The 26,013-nt window shown below is 47.6% G+C and overlaps 1 protein-coding gene across 7 annotated transcripts in view; it reads right to left on the bottom strand.

Annotated features, from left to right (window-relative positions):
• The window catches only part of AP2A2 (adaptor related protein complex 2 subunit alpha 2), a 91,222-nt gene that overhangs the window by 9,957 nt on the left and 55,252 nt on the right, over positions 1 to 26,013 (bottom strand). For 4 of the 7 annotated variants that reach the window (XM_044749614.2, XM_044749616.2, XM_070488521.1 and 1 more), the window contains 9 exons: positions 22,750 to 22,858; positions 20,095 to 20,245; positions 18,507 to 18,675; positions 17,015 to 17,152; positions 14,092 to 14,274; positions 13,276 to 13,373; positions 12,550 to 12,781; positions 12,270 to 12,443; positions 1,615 to 1,775 (listed from right to left, as the gene is read on the bottom strand). In XM_044749614.2, coding sequence (XP_044605549.1) covers positions 1,615 to 1,775; positions 12,270 to 12,443; positions 12,550 to 12,781; positions 13,276 to 13,373; positions 14,092 to 14,274; positions 17,015 to 17,152; positions 18,507 to 18,675; positions 20,095 to 20,245; positions 22,750 to 22,858 — 1,415 coding nt within the window. The remainder of the gene's footprint in view (positions 1 to 1,614; positions 1,776 to 12,269; positions 12,444 to 12,549; positions 12,782 to 13,275; positions 13,374 to 14,091; positions 14,275 to 17,014; positions 17,153 to 18,506; positions 18,676 to 20,094; positions 20,246 to 22,749; positions 22,859 to 26,013) is intronic. The other 3 variants (XM_044749618.2, XM_044749615.2, XM_070488522.1) reach the window with 1 other exon arrangement.

Genomic DNA, 26,013 nt, shown 5'->3' with positions numbered 1-26,013 from the left:
AGACCACTTTGGAAAGCCTAGGAGAGTGCAAACCTTGCTATACCTGAGCTGTGGGCAGCATGAACTGTGCGTGCCCAGGAGCGCTCTGCACCTCCACCTCACCAAATCCACATCAGATACCTAATAACCCTTTGCAGCCACGTCAAGGCACAGACAGCCAAACTCTCACACACCTCCTGGAGCACCTGGAACAGGGTGAGTTGCCCATGAGATGGCGACGTGGCCTCGCGTTACAGCCAACTGCCTGCCCACTCGTGCCTTCCACTCACTGGTGCCTTCCACCGTCCCAAGAGGACCCTCAAGGGTTGCCTGGAGAGCTGCAGAAATGCCCCTGCCTGAGCCCAGCGACCAAGGAGGCCTGTGGCCCAGGCACTGCATGTTCCCAAAGCTCCCAGGGCCTGCAGACACAGAAAGGGCTAAGAACGCTGAATGAAGCTGCTGCCCCAGACCACCACCCAGACCAAGACATCCAGCTAGGAGCCCGGCACTCTCCCCAGGACACGTACTGCTTCGCAGCGCAAGTGCCTGCGACCTGGAGTCTGTGGTGCTTTTCAGCCTCAAAGTGAGCACTTCTAAAAGGAGCAAGAAGTCTGTTTTCAGCCAGAGATGGGCAATTCGGACCAGCCTAAGCCTGCCTTTCCTCAGTCATTTTCAGCAAGTAACAGGAAATAAGAATCAGCATGCACTATGCACACAAAGAGATTGGAAAAACTGTAAGACCACAAGAATTCTGCTACTGTCACAACAACCAAAGACAAGGAGCCATTCCTCGAAGACTCTCCACTCAGAAGAGGAGCCCTCTCATACCTCCTGGGCAGATTTAACATCAGCAGAGACAGATGAGGGACAGAGAGCAGGAAGGAAAAAGGCACAGAATCTGCAGACCAAAAAAACAGGAAAGAAAACGTGCTGGGAAGAGCATTTTGACGGTTACATTTTGAAAATGGGGGAGGAGGGGCAACAACAACCACGCGGGAAGCCGGGCTTGGCACCCAGCACATGCGCAAGCATCTCGATGGAGTCAAAGCCATGTGCTCGGAGCTGGTCACAGGGCAGGGTGAAGCACACCTGGGAACACAGATTTTATGGGACAAAGCAGCGATTACGCAACTGGAGAATGTTTCTTTAAAAAAAAGGCTGATTAGCTGGAAGGCAGATAGGAGAGCGATTTAAGTAAGAGTTGAAAGCAGCTTGGTTAAGAGGAAAAGTGGTGAAGAAAGAAAAAAGAAACATGGCTGCAGAGAGAATTAAACATCCTGAAAAGAAGAAACAGCTGAAACAACACAGCGAAATGTCAGCACGCACAAGAGACACAACTGAGAACCAGCCCAGGTGGCTTTTTCACCTGATTTTCTTCTCTTTGAGAAGGTTAGCTATCTTTATCTAGTGGAAACTGATAGTCCACGACTCATGGGGGAAGTCACAGAGCAAACCCACACGAGCATGGCAGACCCCTCCCCTCTGCCGGCCAGCGACCTGGAATAAGGACCACAGCCCACTCCTGCAGCTGGCCGCCGGCGGAGGGCCTGGGCAAAGGGGGAGGAGCAGAGGGGGTTCCGAGTAGGGAGTTGGGGTGGAGGGAGTCCCTGTCTTCAGGACAGGGAGACCCACTACCTGGCAAAGTTGTCCTCGGAGCCGGGAGCAAGAGGCGCAACTGCGGAGGGTGAGTCTGAGAACACGTCCACAAGCAGCCCGCCGGAGGAGGGTGGGGGGCCCACGGGGGCAGGTGGTGCGGCCCCCAGACCCAGGAGGTCTGCCGAAGGAGAAGGCGTGGACTGGAAAACAGGGAAGGAGAGGGTCAGTGCAGAACCTTCCAGGCATGCTGCCGCCAAGCAAGCACAAGCCCTCCTCCACGACCCACAGGTCCCAGGCCGCTGGACTGCGCAAGGGCCCGGTGAGTGAGGGGCATGACTTCTGATGCGCAGCTGCTCCCCAGAGTCAGGTCTGAAGGTCATCATACTTGCAAGTTTATCACAATCTCACACGACTGGAAAAATAGTCAATCTTTTCTCACGAATGTTATTTGAGTGAAAAAAAGTTGTATAGAAACTTCTGCCATGAAAGAAAGAGATCAAATAGAAAGGTCTGATTTAAGACATGACACCATGAACTTTGCTGAAAACCATCCAAAAAGAGAGTAAGTTTGAAGAGATGAAACGCAAGTAACTTACTACGGTTCATTCTTAGTTTAACCAGTGTCACGTTTTATTGAGTTACGGAGAAAAAGTAAACAACGAGCCTACAGAACAGACATTTTAAAAAAAAATAATAGCTTTCTGATCCTAGGCACAAGACAAAGAACAGAGCCACTCGGAAATCACTCTCAAACCCACACAGTGAGACCCACACAGCAGAGCTCCTCCCACACTTGTTCCCCAAAACCAAACAGCACAGCCCCTGTGTCGTCCCCCACCCACCGTGGGAGCTCCACACGGCCGGGCCCCACAAGGGCCGCACATGTGAAGCCAAGGCATGTGCGGTTCAGCTGATCCCCAGGACTGTGCTGTAGGCAGGGACCCGGGAGGTAAGCCGCTCGCTCTCCCTTGAGAACTCATCTGCATGTCCCACTGGACGTGCACAAAGGTAAAAATCAGTTCACAATTATCTGAGGCTACATCCTAATGTCTTCTTACATTACTGTAGTCAGTATTTCCTCAGTTTTAATACACACTCATCTGTCCAGGAATGCAGCCACCCTGTGAGCTGAAGGAGGCCAAAGTACTTTCTTTCTCCAGCATGCAACACATCTGTCCTGGGTACCAGCCCTGACTGCTCCTGCCTTGCAGCACAGCCATGCTGAGTACTCACATGTGAACAACGTGTTAGTAGAAATGACTGCTTATTTCTTTTACATTACATTACACTGGATTTCTAAACAACCACATATGTCGTTGGCGACAGTATGCACGAATTCTATTTCGAGATAAGAGGTATTACAAAATCTATGTGTGCAAAGAGGGTGGGTCTGCGCAGGCTGAGAAGCTGGCTCTGCGCGGTGGCCCTCCTTCCTCTGGGCTCCAGGGGAGGCAGCGCACTGAGGCCAACCCTGCGGAGAGAAACAGGCCTGCCAGTGGGGCCGGGCTGGGTTAAGGGGTTCCCAGGCAGAGTGGACAGGCTGGACTCCTCCATAAGGGGAAGGCCCCAGAAAAGCGGAGGGGGCCACGGAAGAGCTGTCAAGAGAAGGAACATTGAAAATTTCTGCCACGTCAGGAAGTGTCACATGACATTATCTAAAGGCGGTTCCTGGCCCTTGCTGCCCCTAGGATGGTGCTCCTGCGAACACAGCTACTCACAATACCATTTGCAACACTGCGTCATCAGGAACTCAACCACTTGGGGAGGGTTAGGAGCTGATCTCAGGTGGTCTGGAGCCTCACTGTGAATTATGCAAGCAAGGTATCTGTTGTTGCTGACACTTCTGCAGCCTGAATGGGGAACGTTTCCTCTCTGCCACCTAATGCAAGATTTTTACTACTGCTTCCTCAATAACAGCTCAAACGCTTTTTAAAGTAGGAAAACCCTTTTGTCCAATTAAGTCAAATATGCACCCCAATAGTTACAACAGACAGAAGCAAGGCTGTTCTGTTGGGAGGACCTAGCAGGAGGCCCTGCTCCCTCCCCAGACCCCACAGGCCAGCTCTGCCCTGCAGCCTGTTGGGACTCACTGCCTCTTCGCCACCTCCTCCTCCTTTCAGGACTCAGGGAGACCCACCCAGGGAGGCTGCCTGGCACCCAGTCTGCACAAGTTACACCTCTTCAGTCTGACAGCAACAACAGCAGGAATTAGAACAGCAAAAAAGCTAGAGCAGGCAGACAGTGATGTCAGCCACATGGCAGAGTGAGCTTGCCCGGGACTCCCTCCCCTCCAAATTACAACCAAAAGGAGCAACTGAATTCCAACCAAAAGAATCCTAATAACACAGAGATCGTCAGAGACCACAGCAGCCAAACGACGGAGGGTGGAGAGGCTGGAGCCCCCCTCAGAGGAGCTGGAACGGGGTAAGAGAGAACTTCGCTCCCTCCCCTAGAGACTGGGATAGCTGCCGCAGGTGAGGGAAGGAGCGGGGGAGGGGCCGTGCTCCGGGGATCGTCCAGGACTCCCACCGCCAGTGCTACGGAAACCCTCTAACAGCGGAAAGCTTCCGTGTGGGGGGACCCCATCAAGCCAAGGCCCCAGGACACCAGAGAGCAAGAGCTGATGGGAATCCAGGTCGGGGTGAGAGAAAGTGCCCCTCCTCCCCCAACCCACGCTGCCTGCTCCATTGCAGCTGAAAGCGGAGGGCTCAGAACACACGGCTCTCAACCCCCCATCTAGTGGCGATAGGCGGTAACTGCAACCAAGTAACAGCATCATGGGCAGAAACCGCTCCTCTACCATCCAGCAATTTATAAAAGCTCCAGTCCAAAAGGAAAACAATAAAAACACAGAATTAAGTCCTGAGGACTTGGAAATAGGTAAACTAAGTGAAAATGAGTTCAAAATAGCTATCATCAAAATACTCAATGAGGTAAAGGGAAATATAGAGAAACAAGTCAACGAGTTCTGGAGTTACTTCACAAAAGAGACTGAAACTATAAAGAAGAATCAATCAGAAATACTAGAGATGAAAAATACAATGGATCAGATAAAACAGAATACGTACTCCCTGAATGCCCGTGTAGACACCACAGAGGAGCAAAGTTGCATACTCGAAGATAGACAGGCTGAACGGCTCCAGACAGAGGAAGAAAGAGAACTAAGAATTAAAAAACTGAAGAAAATCTCAGAGAAACAGCTGACTCAATGAGAAAATGCAACTTAAGAATCATCAGAATTCCTGAGGGCATGGAAAAGGAAAATGGAGGAGAAAGTGTGCTCAGTGACGTAATAGCAGAGAACTTCCCAAATCTAGGGATTGAGCAAGAAGTGTGTGTGGAGAAAGCTTTCAGATCTCCTAGACTTGTCAATATAAAAAGACCTACTCCAAGGCATATAGTAGTAAAAATGGCAAAAATGAATGACAAAGAAAGAATACTCAGGGCAGCAAGGCAGAAGAAAATAACCTACAAAGGAACCCCTATCAGACTTTCAGCGGATTTCTCTGCAGAAACCTTACAAGCTAGGAGAGATTGGAATGACATATTCAAAACTTTAAAAGATAAAAATCTTCAGCCAGGAATACTCTATCCAGCAAAAATATCCTTCAGATATGAGGGAGAAATTAAACCCTTTCCAGACAAACAAAAGCTAAGGGATTTTGTAGCCACAAGACCTCCACTACAAGAAATCCTCAAGAAGGCTCTCATACCTGAAAAAAGAAAAAAAGGGAGAAAGGGGTCACAAAATACAGAGTAGGGAGACTAACAGATAGAACCAAATAGGATAGCAAATATTCAACTATAGCATTAGGATAAAGGGAAGGAAATCACCAAAGCAAAGACAATCTTATGGCTGTAACCACAAACTCACAACACAAGTTGGAATAAGAGATGAAAATAATAATTTAGGAGGGGAGGAGGAAAGGGATTGAATCAGTTTAAGCTAAAGAAGTAAGAGGCCACCAGAAAATGGACTGTTATTCACAAGGTTCTGAATGCAAACTGCAGGGTAGCCACTAAACTAAAAAAACAGAACAGAGACACAAAACATACATAAGGAAAAAGCTAAAAAACCCAGCATAAGAAATTGCAGAAGTCAATGGGTAGGCTAAAACACACAGGACGAGAAACAAAGGAAACACTGGAAAATGAACAACAGAATGATAGCATTAAACCCCATACATCAATAATCACCCTCAATGTAAACGTACTGAACTCTCCAATAAAAAGACACAGCATGGCAAGATGGATTAAAGAACAAGATCCAACAATTTGTTGCCTCCAGGAAACACACCTCAGCTCCAAGGACAAACACAGGCTCAGAGTGAAGGGGTGGAAGACAATACTCCAAGCTAATAGCAAACAAAAGAAAGCAGGTGTCGCAAGACTCATATCAGACAAAACAGACTTCAAGATAAGGCAGGTAAAGAGAGACATAGAAGGCCAATACATAATGATCAAAGGGACACTTCATCAGGAAGAAATAACGCTTATAAATATCTGTGCACCCAACACAGGAGCACCAAAGTTCATAAAGCAACTATTAACAAGCCTAAAAGAAGATATCAAAAATAACACAATAATAGTAGGGGACCTCAACACCCCACTCACATCAATGGGCAGATCATCCAGACAGAAAATCAACAAGGAAACAGTGGAGCTAAATGAAAAGCTAAAACAGTTGGACTTAATAGACATATATAGAACACTTCACCCAAAAACTGCAGAATACACATTCCTCTTGTCAAGCGGGCATGGGACATTCTCAAGGATAGACCATATGTTGGGAAACAAGGCAAGCCTCTACAAATTTAAAAAAATTGAAATAATAACAAGCATCTTCTCCGATCAAAATGCTATAAAGCTAGAAATTAATTACAAGAAAAAAGCTGAGAAAGGCACAAAGATGTGGAGACTAAACAACACAGTACTGAACAAGCAATGGATCACTGAAGAAATTAAAGAAGAAATAAAAAAATACCTGGAGACAAATGACAATGATAGCATGCCATACCAATTCATATGGGATACAGCAAAAGCTGTATTAAGAGGGAAATTTATCACAATACAGGCACATCTTAACAAACAAGAAAAATCCCAAATCAGCAACCTTAAAGTACATCTAACTGAATTAAAGAAAGAAGAACAAACAAAGCCCAAAGTCAGCAGAAGGAGAGAAATAATAAAAATCAGAGCAGAAATAAATGCTATTGAAACAAAAAAGGCAGTAGAAAGGATCAATGAAACAAAGAGCTGGTTCTTTGAGAAGATAAATAAAATTGACAAACCCTTAGCCAGACTTACAAAGAAAAAAAGAGAGAAAGCTCAAATAAACAAAATCAAAAATGAAAGAGGAGAAATAACAACAGACTCTGCAGAAATACAACAACTTATAAGAGAATACTATGAAAAACTACATGCCAACAAAATGGATAACCTAGAGGAAATGGATAAATTCTTGGATTCCTACAATCTCCCAAAGCTTAGTCAAGATGAAGCAGACAATTTGAACAGACCAATCACAAGGAAAGAGATTGAAACAGCAATCAAAAACATCCCAAAGAATAAAACCCCAGGACCAGATGGCTTTCCTGGGGAATTCTACCAAACTTTCAGAGAGGATTTAATACCTATCCTTTTCAAGCTATTCCAAAAAATTAGGGAGGATGGAACACTTCCTAACACATTCTACGAGGCCAACATCACGCTGATACCAAAGCCTGACAAGGACAGCACAAAAAAGGAGAACTACAGGCCAATATCGCTGATGAACATAGATGCAAAAATTCTCAACAAAATTTTGGTAACCTGAATTCAGCAATTCATCAAAAGGATCATACATCATGATCAAGTGGGATTCATACCAGGGACACAGGGATGGTTCAACATCCGCAAATCAATCAACGTGATACACCACATCAACAAACTGAGGAATAAAAACCACATGATCATCTCAATAGATGCAGAGAAGGCATTTGACAAGATCCAACAGCCATTTATGATAAAAACTCTGAACAAAATGCGCATAGAAGGGAACTACCTCAACATAATAAAGGTCATATATGACAAAGCCATAGCCAACATCATACTCAATGGGCAAAAACTGAACGCCATCCCCCTGAAAACAGGAATGAGACAAGGATGTCCTCTATCACCACTCTTATTTAACATAGTACTGGAGGTTTTGGACAGAGCAATTAGGCAAGAAAAAGGAATAAAAGGAATCCAAATGGGGAGGAAAAAGGGAAACTTGCTGTTTGCAGACAACATGATCCTATATATAGAAAACCCCAAAGAATCCATTGGAAAACTTTTAGAAATAATCAACAACTACAGCAAAGTTGCAAGGTATAAGATCAATTTACATAAATCAGTAGCATTTCTATACTCTAATAACGAAGTAACAGAAAAAGAACTCAAGAACACAATACCATTCACAATCGCAACAAAAAGAATAAAATACCCTGGGGTGAATTTAACTGAGGAAGTGAAAGACCTATATGACAAAAACTACAAGGCTTTTCTGAAAGAAATGGATGATGACATAAAGAGATGGAAAAACATTCCATGTACTTGGATTGGAAGAATAAACATAGTTAAAATGTCCATTCTACCTAAAGCAATCTACAGATTCAACGCCATCCCAATCAGAATCCCAATGATATCTTTACAGAAATAGAACAAAGAATCCTAAAATTCATAAGGGGCAACAAAAGACCCCAAATTGTTAAAGCAATCCTGAGAAAAAAGAACAAAACGGGAGGCATCACAATCCCTGACTTCAAAACATACTACAAAGCTACAGTAATCAAAACAGCATGGTACTGGTACAAAAACAGGTGCACAGATCAATGGAACAGAATTGAAAGCCCAGAAATGAAACCACACATCTATGGACAGCTTATCTTCGACAAAGGAGCTGAGGGCCTACAATGGAGAAAATAAAGTCTTTTCAACAAATGGTGCTGGGAAAACTGGAAAGCCACATGTGAAAGAATGAAAATTGACCATTCTTTTTCACCGTTCACCAAAATAAACTCAAAATGGATCAAAGACCTAAAGGTAAGACCTGAAAACTATCATAAGCCTTCTAGAAGAAAATGTAGGCACTACACTCTTTGACATCAGTATTAAAAGGATCTTTTCGGGACACCATGTCTTCTCAGACAAGGGAAACAACAGAAAGAATAAACAAATGGGACTTCATCAGACTAAAGAGCTTCTTCAAGGCAAAGGAAGACAGGAGTGAAACAAAAAAAACAACCCACTAACTGGGAAAAAATATTTGCATCATACATCTGACAAAGGCTTAATAGCCATAATATATAAAGAACTCACACAACTCAACAACAAAAAATCAAACAACCTGATCAAAAAATGGGCAGGAGACATGAATAGACATTTCTCCAAAGAAGATATACGGATGGCCAATAGGCACATGAAAAGATGTTCATCACCACTGATCATCAGGGAAATGCAAATCAAAACTACACTAACATATCATCTTACACCCATTAGAATGACAAAAATAACCAAAACAAATAGTAACAAATGTTGGAGAGGTTGTGGAGAAAAAGGAACCCTCATCCACTGCTGGTGGGAATGCAAACTGGTGCAGCCACTATGGAAAATAGTATGGAGATTCCTCAAAAAATTAAAAATAGAACTACCATATGATCCAGCTATCCCACAACTGGGTATCTATCTAAAGAGCTTGAAATCAGCAATTCCAAAAGTCCCATGCATTCCAATGTTCACTGTAGCATTATTTACAATAGCCAAGACATGGAAGCAACCTAAGTGCCCATCAACTGATGATTGGATAAAAAAGATGTGGTATATATACAATGGAATACTACTCAGCCATAAAAAAGAAGAAAATCGTCCCATTTGCAACAACATGGATGGACCTTAAGGGAATTACATTAAGTGAAGTAAGCCAGATAGAGAGGGACAATCTCTGTATGACTCCACTCATATGAGGAATTTAAAAACACAGACAAAGAGAACAGATTAGTGGCTACCAGGGGAAAGGCGGGGTATGGGGTGGGCACAAAGGGTGAAGGGATGCACCTACAACATGACTGACAAACAACGTACAACTGAAATTTCACAAGATCGTAACCTATCATTACCTCAATAAAAATTAAAAAAAAAAAAAAAAGGCTACAGCAGGACGGCTCCAGGCTCCTCCACCAGCCTGAAGGTTCACTCCAGGAGGACCAGGCATTCTCCAAACATCCACCAGAGGCAGCCCTGGTACCAACAGAGACCCTTGAGGTGCGCAGACACGCAACCAGGAGCCGCAGGTACAGAAGCACCCAGGCCCTTGGACTGTGAATGCGAGGAGAGCAGACTGTTGCAGAGAAAAAAATCTGCTGACATCACCTGTGACCCTAAATCAAAGACATTCTGGCCAACATTACACCAAAGTAAAAGGCACCACTGGTTTTCATGTAAAATCTACACATCTCAATACCATTCCGAGGCGGGGCTCCCCTCCGAGGCTGGAACAGGAAGAGGTGAGGGGGATTCCAGTCAGGAGGGACTCTCTCCTTTTCTGTCCTGCTTCTCATGTTCTCAACTCCCCAGCCCCCATCAAGGTCTTTCCCCCATGGAGAGGGCCTCTCTGATCAGACCCTCAGCCATGTGAGCACTGAGGACAACTGAGACCTCACAACATCACACTGCTATCCACAGCACTGTAGGCTCTCAATTCAGAAGGGTGGCCATCGGCTCACAAGGAACACCTACTCCCTAAGCACACACACGCCAGGGCCACCTACAGTCAAGAAAGCTCACAGCCTACAGGTAGAGATGTGTTCGACTCACCCGGAAGGGGGCCTCCCTCCTCGCCCGCCCTCCCCTGCCGAGAACATGCCTCACAGAAATGTTAAACCTGGCTCTGGTTCCGTTTAACCCTCACCTGCCTTTTCAAAGTGGAGCTCACAGCTCACATCCAGGGTTAGGAAGGTTCCACTGGATTGCAGCTAAGCCACTCAGCCGAACGCCAGAGCCTGGATCCCAGGCCCAGCGACATCCTGGGTGTAGCTGGGCAAACCCGGGTGTGGCCAAAAGGCCTGGCGTATGTGCACATCTCAAGACAAATCAAGTAAGAGAGACCAACGACAACTATCAAAATGAGACAGTAAAACCCACTGCCTGCACTCACGTCAGCACATTCACGGTAAGAGCTGCTAGGGAGGAAGGAGGGCACCTGAGCTGCCTTCAGGGGTGCAGACAAGCCACTGCAGTCTCCCCTGGGACGTGGCCATGAGGGAGCCCTGCACACCCTGCCTCACACAGTGTGCGACTTCCTTCAGACACCGCTGCCTCCTCTGCACAGGGCAGAGCTGCCACCTGGAGCACTCACTCACTGCAATGACGCCGGCAGAGGAGCGGCTGCCCCCAGTGCCACAGGAAGGCCCCTTATCTGGTGTAACACCAGTTCATAAATAAACATGCACACACACTATCTCCAGAAATCACGTAGCTTTGCTAATCTAACCTACCAACAAAATCTCTGGCACTAGGATGACCTTCGTGACCTCTTCACAAGCGAGTGTCAGCCTGAGAGGGGAGCCAGTCACTGCCTTCAGGCCCCAGCTCCACTCTATGCCCACGGGACGAGTTCAAAGGCATGGGGTCTGAAAAGCCAACACCACTAAATTACTCAGGCACCAAGGGATGATGATCACTGGAGAGAAAGCACGCACTTATCATTCACTCCAAAACCAGTTTACCATGAAATTCAAGCTGCCAAGCACCACGAGCAGGGATCAGACAAAAATGCAGCAGACGGTCCAGACTAGGGAGGACACCTGGAGAGAAAGCATCAGGGCTCAGGAGAGGGGTCCTAACCACAAGAGGACCCCAAGTCAGGGCTCATGGCATGCCTAGTGTCCTCGGCTTAAGGGGTGCGACACATGATCAACCAGGGCACGCAAGCAGACATGGGGTCAGGCCGAGGGGACCCTGCCAAGGAACGCCTGGGCTCAGACATAAGCACATTCAACAAAGAAACCACCGAGGCCCTGGTCTGTCTGCATATAGACATATGCCACCTCTGAAGCTCATCTTCACAAAGGCCACTAGGGAGGTATAAGTGGCATTATTCACATCACTGGGCAAGCACCGTGAGGAGGAAACAAGGCTCTCCAGGCTTCCTTTCATCTGGACAAGCAGAAAGTGCACAGTCCTTCAAAAGAAGTTTTCATTTATACACAAATATTCTCACCATGTCATATACAAAAGGGAAATTTGCTCTAATCCAACTCACTACTGAAAACCTCTAAAAACTGTCTGAAGTGGGTCCTTAAACAAATACAGAGCAGCTGGAGGCAGTCCTGAAAAAGAGGTGAGTGACCACATTTTCTAAAACAAAAGTCAAAATAGAGAGGATCTAGGAGCTGATTCTGGACCCAAGACTGGAGTCTGGAGTCTGAAAGAGTCTAGAAGACAGAACACAGGCGTCTGCTGAGGCCAGCCAACTGGATAAGAAGAGTTTCTGGGGGTCCCAGGTGAAGGGGAGGGGAAGGCCTCAGGCTTGGTGCCACTGCTAGGCTCTTGGCACACACTTTTATATTTAACAGAAAATTCTCCCCAACAGGCAAATGCTCTGCTAGTCCCAAACCTCGGGGACTGGGCACCCCAGAGCTCATGCAGGGCACTGCCATCAGGAAGGGCCCCACCGTGGCGCTGGCGCTGGCCGGGGCAGGCTCAGGGCCCCCATTGATGTCGGCGCTCCTCTCCCGCTTGGCTTCCTCCAGGTCTGTCACCGTGCTCGGGCCCTTCTTCTTCTTGAGCTTGGCCAGGATGGAGGACTCGCGCTCTGGAAACGGGGGCATCTCCTCCAGGACAGTTGCCTGGTGGGAAAGCAGCCCAGGGTCAGCACAGCTCTAAGCCTGCAGCTTTTGGCCCCCAGACAAGAAACACTGCTGTGAGGGGTGGGCACAGCAGCCTGTGGCCTACCAGGATGTCAGTGCTGGCAACGGTGCTGAGCCGCAGGTACTCCACGGCCCGCTGCTGCAGCTCCACATCGGCGTTCTTCAGCTGGCTGTCGCTGCGCAGTACATCCTGAATGGTGGTCTTCACCTCAGGAAAGAGGTTCACAAACTTGATGTAGGTGGATAAGAGGAGTGCCCTGGTGGGGACACTGCACAGGTGGAACTTGGAGTGCAGCAGGTTGAACTGGATGAGAGGACTGTGACGGGTAAGGAGAGCAGAGACAGGGTGTGAGCAAAACATTACCTCCTCATTTCACAAGCGCCACACACTCGGCCCCGTCCCTGCATCCTCTGAGCCTTGGCCCCCCCAAGTGTCTCAGCAGGAGGGGGAAGGTGAGCGAGGAGTGACTCAGGGAAATCAACCCCACACTAAACCAGAAGCACTCTCATAAAGGGGAAGGATGTCCAGTGAGGCATGCATTTCCAACTCCAGACCCAGCACAAATCTCCTCTTTGAATAATGTTAGCTATCGACCAATCTCTTTATTTTCAACTTGAATCCCTGTTTTCTGTACAGCATGGAGGAAAATAAAAAGATGTCAATCCAGAGTGGAAGTGGTCTTGCTCTGGACTGCTCTGATGGCACATGAGGACATTTGCCAACCTCTCCTCAGACTGTCAGGATAAGAACCAGGAGGCGCAAGCCCAGCATCAGAACGCAATGCTCACCTGACTCCAAAGGGTCTCTTACCTGGATCTCGGGTCCCCAGCTATCAAGTTTCCAAACTCCCCCAGGATGTAGCCGCCCACTTTGACCAGGTTCTCATGGCACGCCGGGGCCTGAAGAGCCTGTGAAACAGCGAGCGTGCTGAGCCAGATGCACAAGGGCTCAAGGCCGAGGTCAGCACAGCTCCAGGCAGACGAAGTTGGGAGGCATCTGACTTCAAGGAAAGTAGCTAAGTTGTGGTGATGTGCCAGAAGTAAAGAGAACTCAGATCACTTTCCTGTGGAGCCTATTTTCATGCTAGTGCAAGCTTCCCCAAAGCTTCCTAGAGACCCTCCTGATCTTAGCGCCTGTCCCTTTCTTCCCTCCCAGCTACTTCACCAGATGTGTCAGTAGCAGGGGAGCCCCAGAGGCAGAGGCGTGGCCAATGCAGCCCTGGAATGAAAGCTGCACACCTAAAAGCTGACATTTAGGCCCCAGGTGGGGCAGGTGCACATTGGCATCCTCCTGGGGTCACTTGCCCCCCTGCTGATGGAAACGGAGAATCCCACCGTGGCAGACCTCAGGTGTGTTCTCGTGCACATGGAGGCAAGCTCAAGGCACGACCCTGGGCAGTTTGCTCAGGTAGCCTCTTGAGAGCGGAGAGTATCTTACCCGTGGTGAGTGCTGTGGAAATCAGAGTGGGAAGGAACAAAGACTCAAGCAGAGGTACTAGCAGTACTATCAAAATAAGATGTTAAAACCCATTGCCTCCAAGAAGAGCCGACAGGAGAAAGAAGGGCAGTCAGCAACAACCACCGGAAGCCTGCATCTTCACTCAGAGGGAGACGAGCTGGACCGTACCTCGAACACCGTCTTGGCGGCATAGCCCTGCACGTCGTCCCGGTTGATGACAATCTGAATGACGCGGTACCACACCTCTTCGCTCACGTAGTCACCGGCAATCCGGATCAGGTTCAGGATGGTGTCCACGTACCACGTGTAGTCCACAGCATACTTCTCCGCCAAGATGGCGACCTTCAGCACCTGCAGAGGACAGCCACTCAGGGCAGGTGCCTGCAGGCCCTGCAACAGCAGGGGCAAGCTACTGCCCAGCATCAACGCCAAGGCTTCAAAAGGACCAAATGCATGCACCAAAGCTCGGGTGTGTGGGAAGCTTCCACCAGATTTTCAAAGGAGACCAGAAAGTTCAAGATTTGCAGATTTAACTGAGGAAAGCCAAACCGCCCTCCAGGAATAGACACAAAAGGACACAGTCCAGGAAAACACAGGAGAGACGGGGCACAGCTGAAGAAGGCATGAGGAGCCTTGGCACCCGCAGTCCCAACTACAGCTGAGACAGCCCGGGTGCAGCTCCTCCCTGCCCGTGGAGCAGCATCACTCTCTGGGTCTCCTGCTCTGGCTGGCCTGTCTCAGCAGTCTCCCCTCTACTCTCCATGAAGAGACCCCTCGCGCTCACTTACCCTCCATGTACCCCAGAGGGCTCTGCGGCCACATTCACTGCCAAGCACCAACTGCACAGGGCTGTCCAAAACCAGACCCCTCAACTTCCTGGAGACACCTTTTTCTATTTCTGCCCCAAATAGCATCAGCTGCCCCCCCATCGTGTGGGCACTGCCACTGTCACAACACACCTTCCACTCCTTTACCCTCCCAACTGTGCCCCAGAGCCCCTGCTGGAGCCCAGACCACCATCCATCTGCTCTGCCCACCCTCTGGCCTTCAAATCAACTCTCCATAATGACCACAGAACGTCATTCACTGCCCTGGGCTTAAAATCCTTCGAGCTCAGAGCTCTACAGCTGTGCGCTCAGGCCCCTCACAACTACACTGGCTAGCCTCCCCACTGCCTCTGCCCTCGCTGTGCATACCCTGCTTCCACCTTGCTGAGCCACCCCGCTTTTGCTCCCCAGTAACCTCTGTGCCTTCATCCTCTCCTAACAAGTTCACTGCCACCTCCTGCAGAAGTCACTCCAGTGCCCGGTGACATAGATGCCTCCCCGAGGCCCCCCAGGATCCAGGGCCCTGCCTCTATCCACCCTCACCCACACGACAAGCAGGTCTGCTGTCCTCCTCATGGACAGAAAGGCTCCCTGTGGGCAGGGCATGCAGCATGTCCAAGTGTGGATGCCCAGCAGCCAGCACGACTGCAGGACACCTGCTGACACGCATGGCTGGACAGATGGCTGGACAGAACACTTACCCTGGGACTAAGAGTGTCTGTTTTACTCTTCATATGATTAAAACTGACTGAGGATTGTCACTTGTCATTTAAAAGGGAATAAGAGCCAACATGGAGCTAACACTCAAGACCTTAAAAACCTATACAATTACTCTGAGGAACACACCCCTTCTGTCTCTGCTCAGGACACCCAGAGCAGCAATGAGGAAGGACATTCTCAGAGTCAGCCCACTGCCTACAGCATCCGGACGAGGCCCCACTGCCTGACCACACTCCAAACATGACCCCCAGCCCATCTCACACTGAACTCACCTCTCCTCAGCACCTGCTCTTGGAGTTTCCTGCCCAGAGACAACTGGCCCTGCCCCATTCTCCCCAACACCCTGTCTCCCCAACTCCCCGTCTCCCCCACATGCTCTCACCCTCCCCTACTCCTCCTATCTCACCCACATGTCCTCACCATCCTAGCCTCCCCAGCCCTCTTTCCTGGCTGGTCAACAGTTCAGCTCAAGACTCACTTCCTCTAAGAAGCCTTCCTTGACTTCTGCACTAGGGCAGCCTGGCACTTCCACTAAAACACAGCCATGTGGTAATTAAGCACATGCCGCTCAGCACTGAAGGGCCAGTATTGGCCCCCAGCCTGGCCACAGTGGCCACAGCCATTCAAGAAATGATCTCCAATAAACCTGAGAGTCTGACCACGTGCACAGCCATACATGCTCAGAAGCTCCTGGCCTTTCGTTCTCAAACCAAACACTAGCCCAGGGGCAATCTTGAAAGTCACTCATGGCTAGCTCCCACACTGGACACTCGCCCTACAAAATGTCCAAGGAGCTGCACTTTGCTCCCCAGAAAGACAAATAAGAAACAGTTACAAAATAAGGGTTATAAGCTTATAAATAACAACACAAGCTCACGCTGAGCTCAAGGCGCCTTGGAGAAAGCAGCACCAGACCTGCGTGCGTTACACACACAGCTCAGGCCCTCCTCCCTGCTGTCCGCGGGCTACCAGGAACTCCGCGCCCTAAGACTTTGTATTACGATCAGTGTCTCACACAGTAAAAAAGCATTTGCTCAACTTTGACAAATTGTTAGGTATGTGCACACATTTTGCAGATGACAAAATAATATGATAAACTAAGACTACCATACTGTAAACGGTGGCTCAGACTCTTTCCTTCCAAGACATAACAGAGAGAGATAAGGAAATCATGCCAACCAAAGAAGTATGAATTCAAAGCTTCAAAATGACACAGACTTTTGCCCACAGGAATCTGAATTCACACTCGCCTCAGTCGCAGACCACTGAAGCCTCATTCGGAGACTGAGCTACAAAAGTATTTCACTGAAAGGCTCGACAGTGCCAGGAAAGCTTGCTAGCAGGGGGACTGTTTAGTTATTTTGAAAGCCTGAAAGGCTCTACCGAAAACACTGATTAAAAAGCTAAAGCAAAGGAATCTTTTCCAGCATCCAGCAGATTCTCAATTAAGTCTGTGGACAGAATCACAAACACCAAGGAAACGCTTCGGCTGAGATTCACAAGCATCCGCGGACAGTGACAGCACAAAGGCCATGAGAACTCACAATCTCCTCTCGAATGGAGTAGTCGGCTGTCTCCAAGTAGCTCAACATCTCGGCCACAATCTGCTGGGCATTGCTGCGGTCGCACATGGCGTAGAGGAGGTCCACGGCCCGCTGCCGCACACTCACGTCCCGCTCCGTCTGGGGGAACGAGGCACAGAGAAGCTGTGAGCAAAGCCTGGGCAGGCTGGACGGTGGCTGTCCACTGCGATACACGCACTGCACAGGCCCAAGGTCAGCTGGCTTTCCCACAGTCCCCACCCAGCCAGCTCAGTATCCCTCTCTGTCTCAACACTCACTCTGAGCTCTCCTCACACACCATCTGAATCCAGGGAACCCAACAGAGAGTCTAGTCACACAGAGCCCCTCACATGCCAACTCGCTGCTCCCCCTCGCTCTCGCACTTGGGCCAGGCAGCTCCGACCTGCTGGCTGAACTCTGAGGTGGAGTGCCTGCCATCCCTGGGGATGGGTCAGAGGCCACTCTTGTGTTGGTCACAGGCCAGCACCTAGCATGCCGCTTGGGAGCTTGTCACAGTGCCAGCTCTTGGGCTCCCCCAGACCTGATCCTCGGCTTCTGTGTCAGAACAAGACCCCAGCGGCCCCTCAGCATAGGACAGCCTGAAAAGGGCTGGTGAATGACCGAGCAATGTGCAAAAGCAAAGGCAAGTCCTTCTGAACAGGCAGTGACTGGAACAGACACCAAAACCAGGACCAGGAAGAATTCAGAATACCAAAAAGCTAAATCCAAACCCTCGCGTGGCCTCTCGCACAAAAGACGCACCTGAAATGTGTTAAGTTACATGAAAACACTTAAGTTACGTTGTTATGTAAGTTACAAACGAAGGGACAGTCAGACCTGTTCTTAACGACAAGCCCGGGACCAGAACAATGGGTTTTGTAGCTTCCCCGCTAGCCTTCAGTTTTCTAACACACTTGTGCTAACAACTACAACATAGCGGACGCTGTGAAGTCCAACCATGATGAATGTGCCTCAGAGCCTGTTCTGGAGGCTCGTGACGGCACACGACAGGGAAAGATCACCTCGACATCGCTCTTCTAACTCCGGAATTTTAATCCCTTGAAAAAAGCAAATTTTCTTTGGCAAAGCGTAAGCTTTCTTGGAGACAAGGACAAACTATTTCATCTTTCTGCCAAAAGGAACTGTTTCTATTAATTCAAATATTTGTTACGACTCTATGTGCAAGACACAGTGTTAGATTCTATATTAGATTACTACTCGTTATGATGGCCATCTCACAGATGGAACTGCCCAGAACACAGTGCGTCTGGCCGAGCAGGGAGCGTCGTGGACTTGGAGCAGCAGCATGGCCACGCCCACTCCAGGGCCCAAGCCGAGCAGCCTTGAGCAACCCTGGGCCCGCATCAACGGCTCTCTCACCCAGCTGCCGTGCCCACCACAAGCAAGCAACACAGGTGACAGAAATGCCAGCACTCCCCGTGGTGATGAAGGACCCCACAGGCGGAGCACTTGCCTTCAGAGCATTGGTGACTGTCTCGATGTGCGTCTTCACCGCCTCGTGGGAGAACTCAGAGCTGGCCAGAGTGCACATGCTCTCCAGGGCCAGGTAGCGCAGGTTGGTCTCCCGGTGCTGCAGGAACTGGCCCAGCTGGTTACAAGCACGGACGAGCAGGTTTGGCTCACTGCACGGATGAAAAAAGTGGCTTGGGAGGGAGTTCCTCTGCATGCGCCTTACAGAGCCAAGTGCAAGTCAGCTGGGCAGATGGCAACGCCACGTCATGCTCATAGTCATCACGCTGCTGAAGTGAAGACTTCAGGGGCCTCCCAAACATAAAAACCTTAAACTTCAACCCTGAAGTCAGTGTTACATTCACTCTGGTCGTTACCACAGTGAAAATCAACACCTCACATACCCATTGGAGGTTTTCTGAGCATATCTGCAGAATTCCACCAACTCCTAAGAGCTGATGACGACATAGGCACTTCACAAACCAGGCAACTCCTGAGCCTCTGCACAAGCTCTCAGAGGTCACGTAGTGGCCAGAAATGTGATCTCAGCCAGAGGCAATCAGCCTTGGGAAATGGCTGAACAAGAGCCCAAAGGATGAGAAGACTCTTGAGAAATACACGTATAGACATAGATATAAAAAAGATTAGTGACTATTTAAGCCCTAATTACCAGGAAATGTAGGTTAAATCTCTTGCTCTTTACCTTGACCCTAGGATGATGTTGTTCTTTAAACATGTTTAATAAAGATAAGAAGCCTTCCTCTAATCTCGGAAATGTTGTTTCTCACAGTTCCCAAACCTGCTGCACTGTACTCCAAGGCTGTTTTGTCACGGGAAACCACACTGTCCAAACGCAGAGAGGTAGAAGACGGCTGAGAGAACACCTGCCCCAGCCTGCCTGCTCCCTGCAGCACCTCGCGGTGCACGGCAGCCTGCTGCTGGTGGGATTCTGGTGGCATCTCCCACAGCCCTGCCTGTGAGCCACAGTGTCACTCTAATAGGAATTTAAAACATGGCACCACATGCAAGGCCACATACAGGAAGTCCAACTGCAGGAGCTGAGCGGAGAAGGCAAGGAAGCAGACTCCTGCTGTCCCAGGACACCCGTGCCCTGTGGCTCTATGTTATACTGACACACATGGTCATCTCTACCACTTCCCCTAGTGACCTCGGACCAACACTGAGTGCTGCTTTGTGCCACAGGAAAGCTCACAGGGCGCACACCCCCATCCTTCTTGTACAACCTTGTGGGAAGCTGGTCAGGAGCAGGATGCTCTGGAGAAAGAGGGGAGGCCCTTGGGGGAGGTGAGACCACAGCCGGCAAAGCCAACACCATGGGAGTTGTGAAGCCAGAGAGAGAGCATGAAGCACTGGAGAGGAGCAAAGGGGTCACACAGGGAGCACGCACCTGTGTGAGGAGAAGGGTGGAGGAAACGCGTCAGGGCTCGCGGGATGGACACAGTCAAGATACCCCGCCAGGCCTGACGTCAGCAAGAAGAGTACAAGTATATGTTTAAGAGGATCACACCGTCAAACTTGCTTTAGGAAAAAGAAGGCCAACAGAAGAAGAACACCACCGAGCACTGACTCACCTGTCGTGATGAATGATGAGGCTGATCGCCTCAAACAGCACAGCGTTCTTGGCGTTGGAATGTTGGACTTTTTTGGACTTTGGTGGTTCTTGGGCTTTGTTCAGAATCGTCTCCAGGCACTCGGTCAGGCGGCCTCGCACAGCAGGGTCTTCTGGGCAAGACAGAAAGCCGTTGGCCGGGCTCCCCCACAGCCCACCCTGTCCTCCCGGCTGCAGGGCCTTGAGGACATCACGCCACGCGGCCTGACTGTGACAGTCATCTCACAATCAGGCGCCAAACAGTTGGTGCGCATCCCTATTCACACGGTACGGCTTTTTAAAATACAGGATTTAATAGCCAGGGTAACTACATGTACATTTTAATACAAATAACATACATTTTTGAGATTTAGACTGTAAATCCCACACATTTACTGACACATAGACTGTATAAGTCAAAAGAAAATAAAAATCTCAGAGACATGGACAACATACGTGATCTAAAAATTTGAGGGAAAAGGGGGCAAAATATTTTTTTTCACCTGCTATTACCAATAGAAATAAAGAAAATGTTATAAAAAGCAATAAAAGGAGAAGGAAAGTTTTAAAGTTCCACTCAAATCAGAAGAAAAGAAACAACAGACCAAAAAGGAATAAGAAAAAATAAAAACACCAGAACATCATGGCCAACAGGCACATGAAAAGATGTTCAACACCACTATCAGGGAAACGCAAATCAACACTACAATGAGATATCACCTCATACCCATCAGAATGGCTGTAATTAACAAGACAAGAAATAACACGTGTTGGAGAGGATCTGGAGAAAGGGAACCCTCATACACTGCCCAAGGGAATGCAAACTGGTGCAGCCACTGTGGAAAACAGTGGAGAGTCTTCAAAAAATTAAAAATAGAAATATCATATGATCCAGCTATTCCATACTGGGTATTTACCCAAAGAACTTGAAATCAACAATTCAAAGAGACTTTTGCACCCCTATGTTCATTGCAGCGTTATTCACAATAGCCAAGATGTGGAAGCAAGCCAAGTGCCCATCGACTGATGATTGGATAAAGAAGATTTGGTGTATATATATACAATGGGATACTACTCTGCCATAAAAAAAGACAAAATTGTGCCATTTGTAACAACATGGACGGACCTTGAGGGCATTAAGCTAAGCAAAATAAGCCAGACAAAGAAAGACAAACATGGTATGATTTCACTCATATGTGCAAGATAGACAAATACACAGACAAGGAGAACAGATTAGTGGTTACCAGAGGGGAAGGGGGTGGGGGAAGAGTGAAAGGAGTAAAGGGGCTGGATGGAAACTAGACTATTGGTGGTAAACACGACAGCCTATACAGAAACTGATATATAATAATGTACACCTGAAATTTACACAATGTTATAAGCCAATATGACCTCAATAAAATAATTTTTAAAAAAAGAAAAAACTTGTGCAAAACCTGTCTGTCAAAACCACCAACACAGGGGGCTGGCCCCGTGGCTGAGTGGTTAAGTTCTCACGCTCCACTTTGGCGGCCCAGGGTTTCACTGGTTCGGATCCTGGGCACAGCCATGGCACCACTCATCAAGCCATGCTGAGACGGCATCCCACATACCACAACTAGAATGACCCACAACTACAAATACACAACTATGTACCAGGGGGCTTTGGGGAGAAAAAGGAAAAATAAAATCTTAAAGAAAAAAAAAACCACCAACACAGCCAGAGCATTGCAAAACTAGCCATTCAAGAGAGAGATGGCATCCTATGAGCCACATGCAGGTGAGACGCAGAGCAGGGCCCCCAGGAAGCCACCCCAGAGGGTTTGAGCAGAGAAGCACAAGAGTGAGAGGGGTGGATGTTTCAGAAACAGCCGAGAAAGAATCAGAAACTCAAGCCTGAAATGGGCAAGTGGGGAGGGGTCTGGGTGTGAGTCCGTGCTGCCCCAGATCTCAGAAGGAAGAAGACAGCTGCAGCGGAGAAGAAGGACGGGCTGCCCTGGGCTGGCCAGGCAGGGAGGGATGAGGCAGCGGCTGGGCCCCGGGGGAAGCTGGGCGGCTGGGAGGGAAGCCCCTCCCACATGCAGACTCTGCTGCAGGGTCTGCGAGTCATACTTCAGTATAAAAGGCATTTAGCATAGAAAGTTACTTGAATTTAACAAAGAAATATCCTGTAGAAAAACAGATTAAAATATAAAGGTTACAACAACAAACCAATCTTTGTGGAGGGCAATTTGGAAGCATCTGACAAAAATTTTTATGTATGTTCTTCAACCAAGAAATTCTCTTTCTAGATGCTTACCATACTAGTCAAATGTAACATTTTAGAATAAAACATAAACATAAGATATTTTTGATGTGTATATTAAGGTTACACAGAGTAACAATTTAGGATACAAAGTTTCTAATGGTTTCAAGTTTTATTTTAAAAGATTGTTTCAAAAACTTGCACAGATCTGATACTATATAAAAGCAGAGATAATCCCAAATCATAACAGAATTGTGAGTTCTCTACTGGCTGCTCTGGGAAAGCCAAGATGCAAGCCCTTCACAGAAGGATCACAGAGCAGGAACCAGCGCCAGTAAAGGACTTCCACGGACGACAAACAGAAGCTCTGCGAGGCAGAAGCAGCCCCTGGGAGGCCCGCTGCGCGGCTGTTACCTGGGGGTGGGTAGCACTGGAGCAACCTCAGAAGTTTCACCGACAGCCAGGGAGCTGGGACAAAATAGTAAGTATAATCCTGAAGATCGGTGGACGCAGACGTAACAATCTGTAAAAACACAGGCTGATGAGACACACTGCAGGCAAGCAGGCGAGCGTCACCACGAGAGGCACCCCCCAGGGTGGAGGACACGCAGAAAGCCACACTCAGTCCTCAGGTCACGCAGTAACTGAATAAAAGGGTTTCATTCCATGTGCTGAGAATACTGAATACACTTCTCTATATTTTAGAGGTTAGGGGGCACAGCGCCGCCAGGCTCACACTGAGAGCGGCTGCCCGTCATCATTTTCAGGAACAGACCCAAGTGCTGCTGCTGTACAATGGCCATCCCACTCGGCAGGACACAAATTGGCCAAGGACACTGACCTCTCAGTACAGAATCCTATGGCACGTGGACCGAAAATTCAGATTTCCTTTGTGGACCAGAAAGATTAGAATGAAACACAAAAGGGAGAGCTTTGGTCCCTTGAAAAGGGAGAGGCTGACTTTCTGACCCCAGCCCTGCCCCCCAAAATCCCCAGGTGTGGACCCCCCGCATGAGCGCGCTGAGGCCAGAAAGCACACTTCCTTCACTCCCAGTTCCATCTCCTTGTCCAGAAGGACCCCTGGCAGGGCAGACACTCCATCAACCCTCTGAATCCATGGCTGTCCCTAAAACATTACATTCCCACCCTCACACAGCCCAGTGCCTTCTCCATCTCCTGTGTCAGAGAGGGCAGACTAGCTCCTCCCTACAAAGCTCACAGGAGTGAGGTGACCCTTTAGGCCAGAAGTGAGCATGTTCAGGAAGGGTCACCCTGACTGCTGCCCTCAGCTGCAAGATACCAGCCCAGACTCGGGATGCGGCCCTTCCTGCAGTGAGGCAAGCTCCAAGCTGTGTCAGGCACTGACGGGACAAGCAGAGCAGTTAGGTGGAACGCAGACACACGGGGGAGGAGGACAGGGACCACACCACTCCACATAATACAAAGATGGCCAACATAGGCTGCCTTTACAAGAAGTTACATGCAGCTAAAGCCATGCTGAGAGAGAAATTCACAGTTTTAAACGTACACATTTGAAATAATTATGAAAATAAAAGCAATGAAGAATTCATCTCAAGGGTTTAGAAAGAGACTAGCAAATTAACCCAAAGAAAGTAAAGGAAAGAAAACAATGACAATACAGCAGAAAGTAAATAAGGTAGGAAAAAAACGCAATCAAGAGGACCAACAAAGTCTAAAGAAATCATCGCACACCCAATGAGATACATCAAGGAGAACAAAAAGGTGCAAACACTCAGCATCCAAACTGTGAAGGATCCCACACACAGTGACTGTCAGTACAGGTCAATTTTTAGATAAATTAGCAAATGTCAAGAAAATGCAACTTACCAAAACTGACAAAAGAAGAAACAGAAAATATTAAGTCCCTTAACTTATTATTAAATAAATTGAATCCATAATTAGAACTCATCCCACGAAGAAAACTCTAAGTTCAAATGGTCTCACCAGTTAATTATGATAAAATTGTTAGCAAAGCTATAGAAAGGAATTTCCTTAATGTGATAAAGAGAACCAGCAGCAACAAAACCAGCAAACCTCATACTCAATGGAAGATATTAAAGACTATCCTCCTGAGACTAAAAGCAAGACACCAATCATCTCTCATATTCAACACTGCAGGGGAGGGTCAAATTCTAGCGATAAAGCAGGAAACACAAACAAACACAGATTGGAAAAGAAAAAAACTGTCATTGTCTGTAGACAAATGATGGAATATAAAGAAGATCCAAAGCAATCAAGTGCATAGAAAGGACTGAAGTTCATAAGTGAGTTTGGCAAAGTTGCCAACTCCAAGATCAATATACAAAAGTCAACTGCATAAACCAACACACAGTAGTTAAAAATAAAGTTCTTAAGGTATTGTTGAGAATGCATTTTCAAAATAAAATAAATAGACATAAATCTAACAAAAGATAAAGGAACGTCTCCTCAAAAAGTTATAACACATTATGTGGAACAACAAAAGACTCCAAACAGCCAAAGCAATCCTGAGAGAAAAAGAAGCAAGCTGGCGGTATCGCACTCCCTGACTTCCAAACACACTGCAAAGCGAGAGGACTCAAAGCAGCGTGGTGCTGCACCAGGACAGGCACACAGATCAGTAGAACAGGATTGAGAGCCCAGAAATAAAACCGCACATCTATGGACAGCTAATCTTTGACAAAGGAGCTAAGAACATACAATGGAGAAAGGAAAGTCTCTTCAATAAATGGTGATGGGAAAACTGGACAGCCACAGGCAAAAGAATGAAAGTAGACCATTATCTTACACATACACAAAAATTAACTCAAAATGGATTAAAGACTTGAATGTAAGACCTGAAACCATAAAACTTCTAGAAGAAAACGTTGGCAGTATGCTCTTTGACATTGGTCTTGGCAGTATCTTTTTGAATACCACGTCTCCTCGGCCAAGGGAAACAAACAAACAAAAGAAACAAATGGGACTACATCAGACTAAAAAGCTTCTGCACAGCAAAGGGAACCATCAACAAAACAAAAAGACAACCCACCAACTGGGAGAAAAATATTTGCAAATCATACATCCAACAAGAGGTTAATTTCCAAAATATATAAAGAATTCATACAACTCAACAATAAAAAAGTGAACAACCCAATCAAAAAATGGGCAGAGAATATGAATAGACATTTTTCCAAAGAAGACATACAAATGGCCAACAGACATATGAAAAGATGTTCAACATCACTAATTACTAGGGAAGTGAAAATCAAAACTACAATGAGATGTCACCTCACACCCATCAAAGTAGCTATAATTAATAAGACAAGAAATGACAAGTGTTGGAGAGGATGTGGAGAAAAGGGAATCCTCATACACTGCTGGTGGGAACGCAAACTGGTATAGCCATTATGGAAAACAGTAAGGGAATTTCGCAAAACATCAAGAATAGAACTACCATAGAATCCAGCTATTCCAGTTCTGGGTAATTATCCCAAGAATATGAAATCACTAATTAAAAAAAGATTTATGCACCCCTACGTTCATCACAGCCTTATCCACAATAGCCAAGATGTGGAAACAACCCGAGTGCCTGTCAACAGATGAACAGAAAAAGAACATATGGCATATACACACAATGGAATACTACTCGGTCATAAAAAGGACAAAATTGTGCCATTTACAGCAACATGGATGGAC

The sequence above is a fragment of the Equus asinus genome, chromosome 17 (assembly GCF_041296235.1).
Source record: "Equus asinus isolate D_3611 breed Donkey chromosome 17, EquAss-T2T_v2, whole genome shotgun sequence".
NCBI lineage: Eukaryota > Metazoa > Chordata > Mammalia > Perissodactyla > Equidae > Equus > Equus asinus.
This window is presented reverse-complemented; position numbering and strand designations above follow the sequence as displayed.